The following is a 14598-nucleotide window of genomic DNA, read 5'->3' on the forward strand; positions in this document are numbered from 1 at the left end:
AGATGCTTTCGGTAGTTCATTTGAAATGTAATTAAAGATAATTGCTTGAAAAAATTTCTGCTGGCGTGGGAGTTGAACCAATACTTCTAGTGAATAGCTGAGCCTACCAGCCCTAGACCAACAGGCTTACCAAGTGATCTTTTCATAGCTTCTAATTTATTCTGTATAGATGTTTCGTTTCTGTGTAAATCTTATCTTCTTTATAATTATTATTCCAAGTTATTTGACTCACTTAAGAGTTGGAGCAATTATCAGATACTACTTTCTACGTCTGAAACATAACAATTGGCTGGTTAATTGACTGACCTTCAGCTTGATCTTAAATCACTTCGTATTCTTTATTGTCAATATTTATTTTTCATAGCTCCATAGGGACCTTCCTGGGGCCCTTGATTGTATTCTTCTTTCATTCTGATCTTTCGAACATTTAAATTCAGATTCATCTCATTCCCCTATTATATCATATACCGGTCCCTTAATTGTGTCGTGTTATCTTGAACATATTTCTTGCACCCTCATTGATATTACCCTTTAACGCATTTCAAATGAATATTGATAAATTTCCAGAGCTTTGATTACTTTTTGCTTTCATTTATATGGTTTAGAGCATATAATGCCTTCGTGCCCCTGTTGGTAATTTTCATTTTATCATTAACTGTCTCCAAAGTAGTGGCGTAATTTTGTCAAAATCCGGGGGGGGGGGCAAAGCTGGAGCCAATTTTCTCAAATCAATTCAAAATGACAATAAAAAATAAAAAAATAAGCCATTTGGTACCAAAAAGGTACTTTTTAGTACTATTAAGGTACTTTATGGCACTATAAAGGTAAATATGTACTAAAAAACTGATCTGTTTCAGATATCTTAGTTTTGAAAAGATTTGGGAAGAAACTAAATTTCAGCTGGAGGGAAAACTTGGGTCTCAGGGAGGGGGGGGGGGGGGAGAAACAGAGGTCTGGAGGTCTTGGAGCATTACTCCCCTGCTCCAAAGGTTTTGTAGTGGCACCCGTTACGTTCTCAAATGACTTCTTTTTATGGGGAATGATAATACATTTTCTTTGCCTTTGAATTAAAAAGAAACAAATCAATTCTTTGATTGAAATGCAGGTCGCTCCTTACTACAGTTCGTTGCCACGAACTGTTTGATGCAGCACCAATATGCAATACGAGTGTAATTTAATTACTTGTTCCGTCTTTATGGAATGTTGATCAAGCGAGAGCATAAGCAACTAAAGATATGCAATTCTGTACTTGAAATCATTTTAAATCTCTGTCCCCCACCCTGCCACCTTTCGCTCTCTCTTTCTCTCTTTATTTTTGTAAAAACGGAGTGGGGGCACAAATTTAAAAATCAGGTGAATCAAACACAACGCATAAGGAACAGTAAGGGAAATAAATAATTTCTTAGACCACTCTGCTTTTCCATTTACGAAAAATTGATTAAAGAAAAAACGGGTTTAATTTCTATAAAAAAAAAACACAGGTTGGGTGACCTTCTTTTGTTTTGTTGCAAGTATTTATAATTTTCATTTTTAATAGATTCCCATTTATACACCGAATGTGGCAGAGGAAAGTTTTCTTATATACAGTTGCTTTAGTTTTATTCTAAAGTTATTACCGTCAGTGCAGGAGTTTCGTTTTATAATGTGAGTTGTTCTTATTTATTTTATTGTTTATATTTTTTTGTGGTGTTTTATTTGTCGTGGTATTTTATTTATGACGTCTTAAAAAAGTCTTAAATTGTCTGTTTGCAATTTTTATAATTTTTTTCCATTGAGAAAGGCTGCCGGACGTGGGGTCGAAATATTTGGAGTATTTTTTTTTTATAGTTAAAGTGTAGTATATATATATATTTTATTTTTGTTCACTGCTTTATGACCTGACTTTAAGTCTCGTTTCTTTAGTTTTAAACCCGTTTTTTCTTTAATCAATTTTTAGTAAGGGAAATAATAAAATATTCTAACATTAATATGTTTGGAAGACTCGAGACTTTTGATTGAAAGACTTTTTATTCGTTGTGTTATTTACCTCCTCAGATTTATTTTACAATCCGTTTCTTTAGTTTTCTTCACCTTCGTATCTTTCTCAATTCCTTATTATGTAGTTTGATATAATCCCAAATTTAATTTCCAGATGATGTTAATGGGTGGTACAATCCTTGGCCCAGGTACGATTTTTCTTATGTTGGTTGGTGCGTTTGTAGCAGCATTTAGGATTGACAATTGGACCAGCTTTACGTACAATCTTTATCCCATTGTGGCTTTCATGTTCATTTGTTTTACATGTAAAAGTGAATGGCAGGTATGATTTATTTTGATTCTTTCTTTTCAAACTTGTTGTTAACTCATCAAGCAGTTTGTAATAACGAACTCTAAGGAGTGACTCTAGCTAATAGTAAACGAAATTGTAAAAACATGATTTTCTATAACACTATATTTAGATATAAAAATTAGTCTTTTATGGCAATTTTAGATAAATAAAATTCATTAAGTTTAAAGCTACTCACCAAAAGTTGAAGCTTGAGAATTTTTTTCTAATTTTTCCAAAAGGGGCAAAACATCCCCTAAAGGGCAAGTGATTTCAATGAAAAGGCACCATCAAATTCAACATATTAGCGAATCGTAGTGCAGAGTTTTCAAACTACTATGTTTAAAACCCTAAATTGTACAGTTTTTTTCTGGGAAGAATGGTCGCTAATGCATGTCTATTTTATTTTCCTTGGGGACCAGCCCTATGGGCAATCGTTATCCTATTGTGACGATTGTGTTGATTTTTTTTAACTTATTTGGGGGGTGATGATTAAATAATTTAATATCGCTGAAAACAAAGCTTCTGGTAGCACCCCTCCCCCAAGAAATTTACAGGCAAGGCTCATGATACCCTCCTCGCCTTTCTCACTTCTGTGCTGGTAGGCAGGTAAATTTAATATTTTGTGTTTTACAGAAAAAGGTTAAAGCAATAGGAAGGGCACCATTACCCCCCCCCCCCCCCCCCTCCCAACTAGCATCAATAATAAAGGCGTAGACAACAAATATTTCCCGAAATCAATTTAATCATGATATCTTAAACACGGTATTAGAACTGTGAATAACGGAATTGTCTTTGTAGAAAGATACCTGGAACCATGAACTCAGCAGTGAAAATTCTAATAGTAGGGCTACTGTATGATTCCCCAAAGATTCAAAAAATGCTCTTTTTGGGAGTACTTTCATAAAAAAATGCCTGTTTTTGGATTTTCCTTGAGAAAATTGAAAAAAATGACCAACTTGCCCAGTTCAGATTTTGAAAAATAAGTTTTGCCCTCTTTTAGATTTTCGGGAATTGAATTCGAAATGTCGGCAATTGTCATTCGGGAATTGAATTCAAAATGCATTATATAATGTTTAAATATCCAAGTCACCTTATTTAACGAATTATATTCAATCGAATGGTTTTTCCTGTTTTCTTTTGCCTTATTTGGCTCCTGAGATAATTTAAAATTCGATAGTTTGAATTTTAAGGTTTTACATCAACCTTATAAAACAATGTTTATGCAATGCAACACTTCAAAATAATGTTGATGTTCTTTTTCTTATACTTTTCAGCTGGTATAAATCATACATTTATAAATTATTTATACATTCAACCAATGCAGAAAAAAACAACCAGTTTTTGGGCTTTTTTACTGGCCCAAAATTTGACACGTAAATAATGTAGTAATGTAACTTTTGTATTTTTGCAAAAACTAGGGGGTCATTTTACAAACAACAAACAATAATAGCATTTTTCTTTCTCCATCCTGTAAAATTATTGTTGTGCAGCATGCTGCCTATTCACTCACCTACAACGCCATCTTAAGTGGCATGAGGATTGCTTTAATCAGTAATTAACAGTAATGAGGATTTCATCTTTGGGGAATAACGTGAAAATAGTGATTAGTGGTAAAAGATGAAAGACCTTCAATTTTTCTTACTGATCTTAGCGTTGAAATGATACCCGGTAACAAGTTCGGAATGGGTATCTGTTCAGAAAATTGAGGAAGGTAGGGTCTTTTCTAATCGTCTTGAATCCACTAATAAAGAGAAGAAGGCGTTGTCTTTCTTAGTCGTTATATAGCAAGTCAAAATATGTTCTCCAAATTTAGTGTATATAATTATTTATATACAATTAATTATTTTTATATTAATTTATAATATTAATTTATAATATAATTAATTAATTATTAATTAATTTATAATTTATATTAATATTAATTATTTTTTATATTATTTATATATTAATTATTATTCTAGTGTATAGGTATTTAGGTTTTATGACTCTTGTTGCACTTATCGAGACAGGACCTAATTTGACTTTTTATTTTAGCTTGTTGCTGCTCAGCTTCTTTCTGCTGCATATGCTTTAATCATGATGGCTGTTATTGTTGGTACTGCTCTGCAATTAGGTGAGGATGGAATCGGCTCGCCATCCGCTATTTTCTTGATAGCTCTCTCAGGTATTTTAGTTTATCTTGATTATTACTTATATTTACGTTCCTGTATTCACTTTCTGTAGTTGCGTATATTTAATCTTTGTTTTCAATTGAATATTTTATAATACCATTCTAACTTGGGATGAAATCTTTGTTTAATTTGTTGTGTAGTATTCGTTAACTAATACGAATAATTCAGCAGAATAATTCAGGTATTGTCGAATGGCTAGAGTTTGTTTTAGCATGTAGCTTTTTCATCCTCATTTACATAATAGTGTAAGCATATTATGTCTTCTTATTTGTGCTAATAGGGCCAATAAGGGGGAGGGGGGAGGGTATTATCCGTCCTACTAGATTTTCTGCCCTTCTTGATTTAAAACAAAAATAGCCTTTTTTGATATTCTCTATATCTTTTTTGTTTGTTTTTTTTCGAAGGTAAAAAAAACTAAATTCCCCTCTCCCTCCGAGATTTTGAAAAATACATTTTGCCTACTACACCATTGTTTTTGTGAATTGGCAAAACTGCAAACCACCTTTTAATTTAGACTGTTCACTTTGTTTTGAGGTTAGAGAAATTCTGTACTTTATTTTACAACCTTCAACATTTTTGTTTTCTCAACTCTTCCTTTTTAGTTTAATATCTATTTTCAGTGGTGTAATATCTTTTGTACATTTTACTATGATTATACTTAGAATTGGGATTTCAAAATACTGTGAATCTACTTTTTCAAATTTTTGGAATGTTTTTTGGAAATCTATTAAAATAAAAAATTAAAGATGAAAATAGAAAAGGATGACAAAAATATACTAAAATAGAACATTAGATTTTTGTAGAAATGTATTGAGACTTACTCAAACATAATTGTCTTAATATACCTTATTTGTCTTTCATGCATTTCAATAGTTTTTCTTATAGAGAAAGCAAGCATTAAACATGACAAACATGAAAGAAACATGACAAAAATATATTAAAATAGAACAATTTTTATATTTAAATAGAACTGGAATCTTATGCCTTAATATACTGCATTTGTCTTTCATGTATCATTTTCAACATTTTTGTTTTTCTTATAGAATAAGCAATAAACCATTTATTTCTGTACGGGTACAAAGAGATGTATTTCCGTAAGATGTATTTTGTAACATATTTCTGTTAGCCAATCCCACTATTTCTTATTTCTGGAGAGAACAGTAGCTACTAACTGTTTCACTGACTATTTGTCAGTAAAGCATCAAACACTCGTCTCAATTTCTTCTGTAGCCGATATAAAAAAAAAAGTTCCAAATTGGTATAACTTTTAAGGGTAATGCTTAGTACGCACAGCGTTCCTAAGATCCAAATTTGCCGACTGAAACCCCAAGAAGTGGTAGCACTGACCCGACAGTATGCTTCACTGACAAACATGTCTGGGTTGGTTTGTTTGCACTAGTAAACTCGGCTATAAAGACGTCGGGCTACATTTATCTCCAGAAATAAGAAATAGTGTGATTGGCTGTCGGAATCACATCACAAAAATAAACCAATAGAATTAAAGCCAAGTTTTTATCACGGAAGTACATAAGCATGATCTCCTTTTTTCTTCTTATACCATTTTATGTTAACAATATTCTCTTTTAGGTTCGTTCTTCATTGCCGCGTGTATACATCCTCAAGAATTTTATTGTATTATACCTGGACTTCTCTACTTACTATTAATTCCATCTATGTACCTCTTATTGATCTTATATTCCATTATTAACTTAAACAATGTCTCTTGGGGTACAAGAGAAATGCAAACAAAAAAATCAACTCAAGAGTTGGAAGAAGAAAAGAAGGAGGCAGAAGAAGCGCAAAGACAAGCGAAAGAAAAGTCGTTGCTAGGTAATAAAGAAATGATAATTTTTACGTAATTTTACTCTGTTATGTCTATAGTCAAGCATTCATTTCAGGCGTGTTATTTCATAATACTTATGCTAACTGATAAAAATATATATTTTTTGGAAATAAACTAAAAAAGCTTAGTTTTCTGTCCAGGTATTATTGATCAATCATTTTATTAATGCTAAAACACTATTACAAACGTAAAACTTCTATTCAGCCCAAGAAGCTAGGCTTGTTATAAAGGTAAAGATAAGGTAAAGAATACGGCATTAGACTTTACAGTCCCTACCGGCGGTGCTGATCTCCGTTTCTTAGCCCTTCAGCCAGGAAGTGCAATGGGGGGCTGGGGGCCAACCATCCTGTGCTTTCGCACACCCTTCCTGTTTACCTTCCCCATGTTTCTCCAGGTATCCATTTGGAGCTGGGTCTACTCTGGCTAAGCTTACAGAGTCACGTCACTGACCCCCGTCCCAAACTAAATAATTGGGTACACTGGGATTCGAACACCCGGCCTCTCAGACAAAGGATCCTGAATCCAACGCAATCCAGCGCACCAATCCACTCGGCCAGGGTTGTTATGGGACACATAATACAAGAATAAAACACTAAAAGAACTATAAACAATACGCTAAATCGTACACAATACAGATAAAGTAAAGATGAAGTGGAATGAATACTAGAATAGAGTAAAACTAAATAAAAAAACAGGCAGTAATAATAATAGTAGTGATAAACAGAAACCAAGAAAGTAGGGAAAACAGGAAAGACCAAGTTGGCATTAGAACATGAAAGAGAAAAAAAAGACGAAGACTTTAACAGTTAGAAAGGTTCAAGAAGATAATTTTAAAAGAGGAGGAGAGAGATATATCTGTTGGGATAGAGTAAAAAAAAGGGAAACAATACGAAAACCCAAAAATTAACAAAGGAGGGAGAAAAATTACTGGGGAAAGACCCGCCGAGAAACTACCTTCGTGAAGAGAGATAGAGGGGCATCAAAGGGATGGAGTTGGGATAGAATAAAAAAAGGGGTAAACAATAGGAAAAGACAAAAGGAACAATATGAGAAACAATAGAAAAAGATCGTTCAGGTAAAATAAATCTACGAGAAGAGCTGCGTAAAGAAGTGTACTTACCTGAGCCTGTCGGTGAAAGAAAAATTGCTGTAGAACCGGTTGAACTGTACGTTTATTGACGAATATGGCATCGCAATTAGTTTCAAATATCCTACCATTTTTACATGAAAATGCTGTGCTCATTCTTTCTTTAAAAAAAACTTCACATGTATAAGTACATTTACGACAATCAAATGTCGCACTACACCTTGGAACCGAAGTTGTATATGGTAACTGGATTGCTAGATAAATTCAATTACTGCTGAAAAATAAATTTGAAACAAACACTTAAATTTGCTTACCCCTTACCTCCTTCTTACCGAGTAAATGGAGTATTTACCCACCTTTCGGTTAACCCTGTCAAAATACAAAAATTTTGATTTTGATTCGAATTCATATTTCAGGTTTTGCCTATATTCGATTTCTTAAAGAAAGATCAGAAAATATTTCTCATTTTAAATGAAATGTAACGATACAAAAGTTTATAATGTATTCTTCTGTAATCATCTCTTATCTTCTGTTAATTCTCATCTCTTTCTCTTATCTTATTTATTAACACGTCTGTCGTTTTTGGCTTGTGTGTATTAGGACATCTCTTTGTTGCCGTACTTGTGGGTATTAGCGCACCTCTTCGTTGTTCTATTTTTCAACGCTTTTTTATTTCCCCGAAATCTTTCCTATTTTGAATCTCAGACTTCATCCCTATTCTCCCAAGTTCTCTTTCCCCAATTCATTATTCCATTGTTTGGTTAGAAAAAATGTTCAACCCTAAAAAGTAGAAAAGAGAAAGGAAAGAATAAAAGATCAAAATTATCCTTTGTTTCATCCTTTTTCGTTTTTTCCTTGTTTGAATTTTTATTGTTACTATTATATTCTAAAACTAATTTATTCACAGCATATATCCAAAAGCAATAGCAAAATATTCACTAAAACTAAGAATAACAGACAGTTTACAACAATTGCTAATTGGCATGACAACTGGAATGACCAATGACAATTGGCATGACCTTATAACAAAAAATTTCATCAAGTGTACGATTCTATTCATACCCCAAGGGCCATAATTACTAATCTATTAATTTATTTTGGCGACTCTGGCACTGCTGACCAGTGACACCTTTGCTCTCTTTTCCAAGCCAAATAACCAGTGACACGAGGATTTGAACCCCTGTCCTCAGGTTTTCAGGCCAGCACGCAAACTAATTCATTCCTCTATTCTTCATTTACAGGTTTGATCCATAAGACAACAGCACCTGAAGAAGAAGGATCGATTGATTTCAGTTTTGCAAATCTATTTCGATGCATGTTGTGTACACATCGGAAGCCAATTGATGAGAAGCAGCAGCTCGTTCGTATTGCCGAATCCTTGGAAGTGCTTACCAAGAGATTGGATTCTATTGAGAGGATGGTGGATCCGACTGGTGTAGCACCAGGAAGGAGGCGTAGTGCATCTCGTAGCTCAAATCGTGGAGCCCATGCAGAACACCTTGGTGCTCTAACGGAAGAAGAAAGTGATGACGAAGTTCAGACGCACAAGAGTAAAGATGACCATGATGCTGCTTCTATTTGTAAGTATTATTGTCATTGTCATCATTATTTTATTATTATACATTATTATTATTTTATTACTATTATTGTTATTATTAAGTTTCTTATGTGTATTACTAAATAAAAAAAAATATTTTTTTTTAACTGAAAGTAAGGAGTGACATTAAAACTTAAAACGAACAGTAATTATTCCGTATACGAAAGGGGCTGTCCCTCCCCCAATGCCTCGCTCTTTGCGCTAAAGTTTGACTCTTTGTCGAAACTCAAAGTAAAAAAAAGCTTTAGTGTAAAGAATAGGGCGTCGAGGAGGGGACAGACCATTTCTTATCGGGAATAATTTTTGTTCGTTTTAAGTTTTAATGTCGATCCTTATGTCTTTTCGGCTAAGTGCAGGGGAAGTCGAAGGAGGTGTCCAAACCATCGTAATGTACGCTCAGCTGCTTGGATAGAAAACCGAGACTGCTTGATGAGTTGCAGCAGCTTCTCATTACTCATAAAATCAAAGCACCTTAGACCTTCGATCATTCTCAGGTTCTTCGCCTGGAATACATCGATGGTCCTTAGTGTTGCGGTTGATGCATGCTATGTTTCAGCTCCGCAAAGGACTACAGATCCAACAAGGGCTTTGGAAATCCACAGGTTAGTTGAACGACCGATGTTCGGTTTTCGATAAAAATAACGGTTCAGACTACCCATGGCTGAAGACACTTTGGATATCCTTGCTTGCAGCTCGGGGAGAAGCAATCCATTTGAGGAAATTTTAGAGCCCAGGTAAGTGAACCTTTGGACAACTTCAATGCTAGATGTTCTGTCTAGGCTAACTGGAGAATTAACAGCTGGAAAAGACGGGTCTATAGCCATAATTTCTGTTCTATCCTAGTTTATCTGCAGCCCACATTTGCGGCCTCTTCTCGTAAGATCCGAAGCGCTTCCTGCAAATGATCCATGGAGTCCGCTAGGATGACAAGGTCATCAGCAAAATCAGCATCTGAGATGATGCAATCGCCAACGTGAGCCCAAAATTTAGACGTGAAGTTGCCTTTGTCGTAATGTGCTAGATGGCATTTCTGGCTGCGCCGGTCATTGAATTGAACATAAATCTCTGTACCGTGGTGTAGAGCTTTGAAGATTCGGCAGTATTTCTCAGGGAGGCCAGTCAACTCTAGAATCCGCCAGAGGTTTTCGGTTTACTGAGTCGAACGCAGCACAGAAGTCGACGATGGCAAAATAAACCCTTATAGCGGAACTCCGTAGCCTTTTCTATTATCTGTCGAATGGTGAAAATCTGTTCAATGGTTGAACGGTCCGACATAAAACCAGCTTGCTCCGGTCGCCGAATCCTACGAATAATATTCTGACATCGATCTAGAAGGACTTTTGAGAACTGACAGCAAAGTTATTCTACGGTAATTCGAATAGTCGGTTGCAGAGCCTTTCTTCTTCCATAAGGGGATAATGACACCCTTCCGCCAATCTTCGGGGAGTATCTCAGTTTGTCAGATTAAGGAGAACAGAGTATGAAGGAACAGAGATCAATAAAACGATCTCTAGATAAAATCTAAACTTTAATGAATTAAAGCTAAGCTCAATATTATTTTCTAATTCTGACAGATAATGCCGCAGTGGCAGTGGCGATAATTGATTTAATAAAATTTTGCAATCCATGGAAATAAAACTTCTGCCATTTATCGTAAGGATTTTTATTTCTAAGGGTTCTTATTCTTAAGCTAAAACGCACAAAAATAGAAAATAAGCTGGTCTTCAAGATTAGTTCTTTCACAGACTAGGTTCAACGAAAGAAAAAATTATGAATTCTAGTTTAACTGATTTTTAATTAATAAGGCAGTCTAGATAACGATTCGAACAAATACTAAAATAGTTTTTATATCTTCTAGGCTCTAACCAAGCGCTTGCTATTTTTTTTATTTATTGCTTATCAATACTTGGCTCATAATGCCATTATGAAAAAACAAAAAATATTAAAGTAAAACAGTTCAAAATAGGGATGATACCTTTTTATTGACAGTGAATAGATATAAAATTATTTAACTGGATATTTCGAACACATATACAGTGTTCATCATCAGCAGTAAAACTAAAAGACATGAATAAAAATAAACTAAATTTATACCTAATAAACTAATTACATATAGTTTATTGCTCTTATTTTTTTCAATGCAACAGCCGAGGCAAATCTCTTTGACCTTTTTGTTTCCGGTTCATTAGAATTATTTGACATATTACGTGGACAGAGGTCATAACTCTTAGGTGAGGTGATATTTACTTTATTTGACCTCAGTAAATTATCATAAATTGAGTTCAATCCAAATTCACCTGTATCTCTGTTTATCGAATTATTCTTGAATAGAATTTTTTTAATTTCGATTGTTTCCCTGAAAGTTTGCTTTAAACCTTGGTCCCTAGAAATCAAAGAAACATTTTCAAACAAAATAAAATGACTTGGAAAATTAAAGATATGCTCCGAGAGGGCTGACGTGAAATCTTCAGGTTTGGTGTTTTGCTTTAAAGACGATGAAATAGAATTATGATGTTGTAGCAACTAGTAATTGTAAACAATAATTAGTTTTTTACAATAATTAAAATAAATTAGTTTTTTACAATAATTGAAAAAAAAATTAAAATAATCAAACAATAATTATTAAATCATATTATTAAGGCATTAATAATAATATTGTTTTTATAAAGATTGAAAGACTCAATTTAAGTCACCTGCCGAAACTCCAAGGTTGTCACATGTCGCGTTCTATTTATTTTCAGTCTTATTTTGGTCATCAAATGCAACAGAGAAGAGATTGGGAGTGAAGGTTAGAATATATTAAGGGTTCAGAATATTAAGAGTATATGCAGGGTTGTTGGCCTCTGGTCGCTTGGTGCCGCAAAGAATTATTAGAAGCAATAGAAGTAGTATATTTGCTTCTCCACTTCCCAGGTCAGGGCTTGCTGACGATAGAAGAAATGATTAATTAGGAATTAGCTATGAAATGAAATGAGAAATTAGCTATGAACAGGTTTTTCAGCCCAAAAACGCCCACCAAAACGGACCAAGCCCAAAAGAATTATCCATTGATCAAATTCCTGTGCGAATGCTGTGTTGTTTACTAGACTATGCTTTCCTTGAGGGGTGCCACTCCTCAAGTAGGAAGAGTCGACTGCAAGATCCCCAGTCTTGTAGGTACCCGAAAGGGTTGAGGCAGCCCTTTGCAGAGGCCGTTGTCCATAGGTCTGGATCTTACGCCTTGTCAGTTTTCCTCCTATAGAGGATCCTTCCAGGATCGTGTTCTTCATCACCATGCAATTTAACCCATTGCTAGGAGAAGGTTTGTAACTCACAAGATATTTGTGCACGCTGGTGGGCCCCGTTGAGTGTACATATGAAGAGCCTTCCTCCTCCACCTGTAATTATGGCCCCAGGCAAGGGTGCCCTAGTTTCTCTTATGGACTCCCAGGGACAAGGTCTCCCCTTGGTCCTCCTATGGAGATGCCCTTGATATCTGTGGAGCGTTTCCCTATCGCCACCTGGGGACACGCTGAGTGGTCTAGGGGAGGCCTAACTGAGCAGTAAAATCATAAATCATATATATATGTATATATATATATATATATATATATATATATATATATATATATATATATATATATATATATATATATACATGGGGGGTAACTCCTTCATACACGAAACAATCCCTGTTCGCACCGAGTTTTAATGTCACCTCCCCACCTTCAGTAAGAAAGAAACGCACTGTTCTTCTCTCAAAACTTTGTGTACAGCATTTCTCAGCCTAAAAGTATCATATTGCGAAGTAGCTACCTACAATGACCGGACTAATGCCTCGATGATTACCACATTCACTCTCATTACCTTGAATTATAAGCTATTTTATTTTTCAGCAACCCAAAAGGAACAACGAGATGACCTCATCAACCCATACTGGATCGAAGATAAAGGTCTGAAACGGGGCCCTGTCGATTATTTAGACGGCCCAGAAGTGCAATTCTGGGTAGATCTTATTGAAAAGTATTTATATCCGATTGATGCTGATAAAAAAGCCCAGGCAAAAATTGCTGAAGCCTTGAAAGAACTACGTACTAAGTCTGTCTTCTTCTTCTTTATGGTGAATGCTCTCTTTATCCTCATTGTCTTCTTGATGCAACTGAATAAGGATAGCTTGAATGTTCATTGGCCGCTTGGAGTAAAAATTAATACAACTCTTACGGATGATGGAAGGCTAATAGTAAGTTTTTCTCAATTTTTGTTTAATTTTTTATAAACATGTATCTTCTTCTTCTTTATATAAGTCTGGCTTCCTTTTCTTTATGCTGGCCACTTATTCCTTTTGATGTAACTGATTAAGGATAGTTTGGATCCTAGACCAAATGTATGTAATGCAGAAGTCCAACCGAAATAATTTTATTGCATCAATCAATTTGATGCTTGCGCTCGTCTATCTTCAGTTTCTCAGTCTTCTAAGACACATCAAGGTCATCATATATAGCCAAAAGGGACCTGGATACCCAACTCTGTTTTCATATTGTAAGAGACAGCACTTAGACCTCTATGTCGTACTCTTTGTCTGTCGTTTGTTACCACTGACCATTTGGGTCTTCTTCTCTTTCTAAGTCTGTTTTCTTATTCTTTATGTTGAAGTTTCTCTTTATCCTTATTTTTCTTGATACAACTGAGTAAGGATAGTCCAAATGTTTATTGACCACTAAGAGTAACAGATAGTATAGCTGTCACTGACGATGAAGGGATAATATTAATCTTTTCGTTTTTGTTTTGTTTTAAAACTCAAAAGCTGTTTTTATGTTGAAATTCAGAAAAAAAGAAAAAAAGTATCGCAGTCCTTGCGAGAATACTCGGACACATTCCCTCACTAACCTTTAAGGAATTTTTGCTTTAGGTTTAGATCCATGGTGCCCAATATGGGACTTTCATTTTTTTTGTGTAAGGGGGCCAGGGTGGACAATTTAAGTTTTAAAAACAATTCAAAATTTTCTTTGCAATGCTGATGATCTTTTAGGCTGCTTTCTATCAGTACAGTTCCTCCTTTCTAATGGTAATCATGTGTCACAAGAAGAGTGGAGAATCAGGATTTTAGAGGCACTTGGTGTGGTTTTGCAACAAAAAAAAGGTTGAGGGTCGCTGAGGCTGCAGTAGAGGAGACTCTCTACTGCGGAAGAGACTCCTAGAGGAGTGTATCTATACTATGATAATGCAGGAGTGCATCGCTAGTAGATGCTTCAGAGATGAAAATTCTGAATAGTTTAAATTAATGTCAAATTAAAAAGGTAATATTTAATTGGATTCCACTTTTGTTTTGGATTCACCACTCGCCCCCTTGCTTACCTGTAAAGGAGGAGAGTCTGCTGCATTTGGCCAAGAGTTTGGCAGAGCATTTTGATTCTCAGGACTTTTTCCTGGACAATTTTTTTATGATGTCTACTGTAGCTATAAATCGATATGAACTACTCTTCCCAGTCCCCAGAGGAGACTCTCAACTGCGGAAGAGACTCCTAGAGGAGTGTATCTATACTATGATAATGCAGGAGTGCATCGCTAGTAGATGCTTCAGAGATGAAAATTCTGAATAGTTTAAATTAATGT

General features: G+C 34.9%; 1 protein-coding gene across 1 annotated transcript in view; it reads left to right on the top strand.

Annotated features, from left to right (window-relative positions):
• LOC136033264 (chitin synthase chs-2-like) overlaps positions 1 to 14598 on the top strand; it is a 93491-nt gene that overhangs the window by 64754 nt on the left and 14139 nt on the right. The window contains exons 15-19 of the mRNA XM_065714018.1: positions 2132 to 2299; positions 4343 to 4472; positions 6067 to 6309; positions 8651 to 8989; positions 12882 to 13225. Of these exons, the coding sequence (XP_065570090.1) occupies positions 2132 to 2299; positions 4343 to 4472; positions 6067 to 6309; positions 8651 to 8989; positions 12882 to 13225 (1224 nt within the window). The remainder of the gene's footprint in view (positions 1 to 2131; positions 2300 to 4342; positions 4473 to 6066; positions 6310 to 8650; positions 8990 to 12881; positions 13226 to 14598) is intronic.

The sequence above is a fragment of the Artemia franciscana genome, chromosome 11 (genome assembly GCF_032884065.1).
Source record: "Artemia franciscana chromosome 11, ASM3288406v1, whole genome shotgun sequence".
In the NCBI taxonomy this organism is placed as follows: Eukaryota; Metazoa; Arthropoda; class Branchiopoda; order Anostraca; family Artemiidae; genus Artemia; species Artemia franciscana.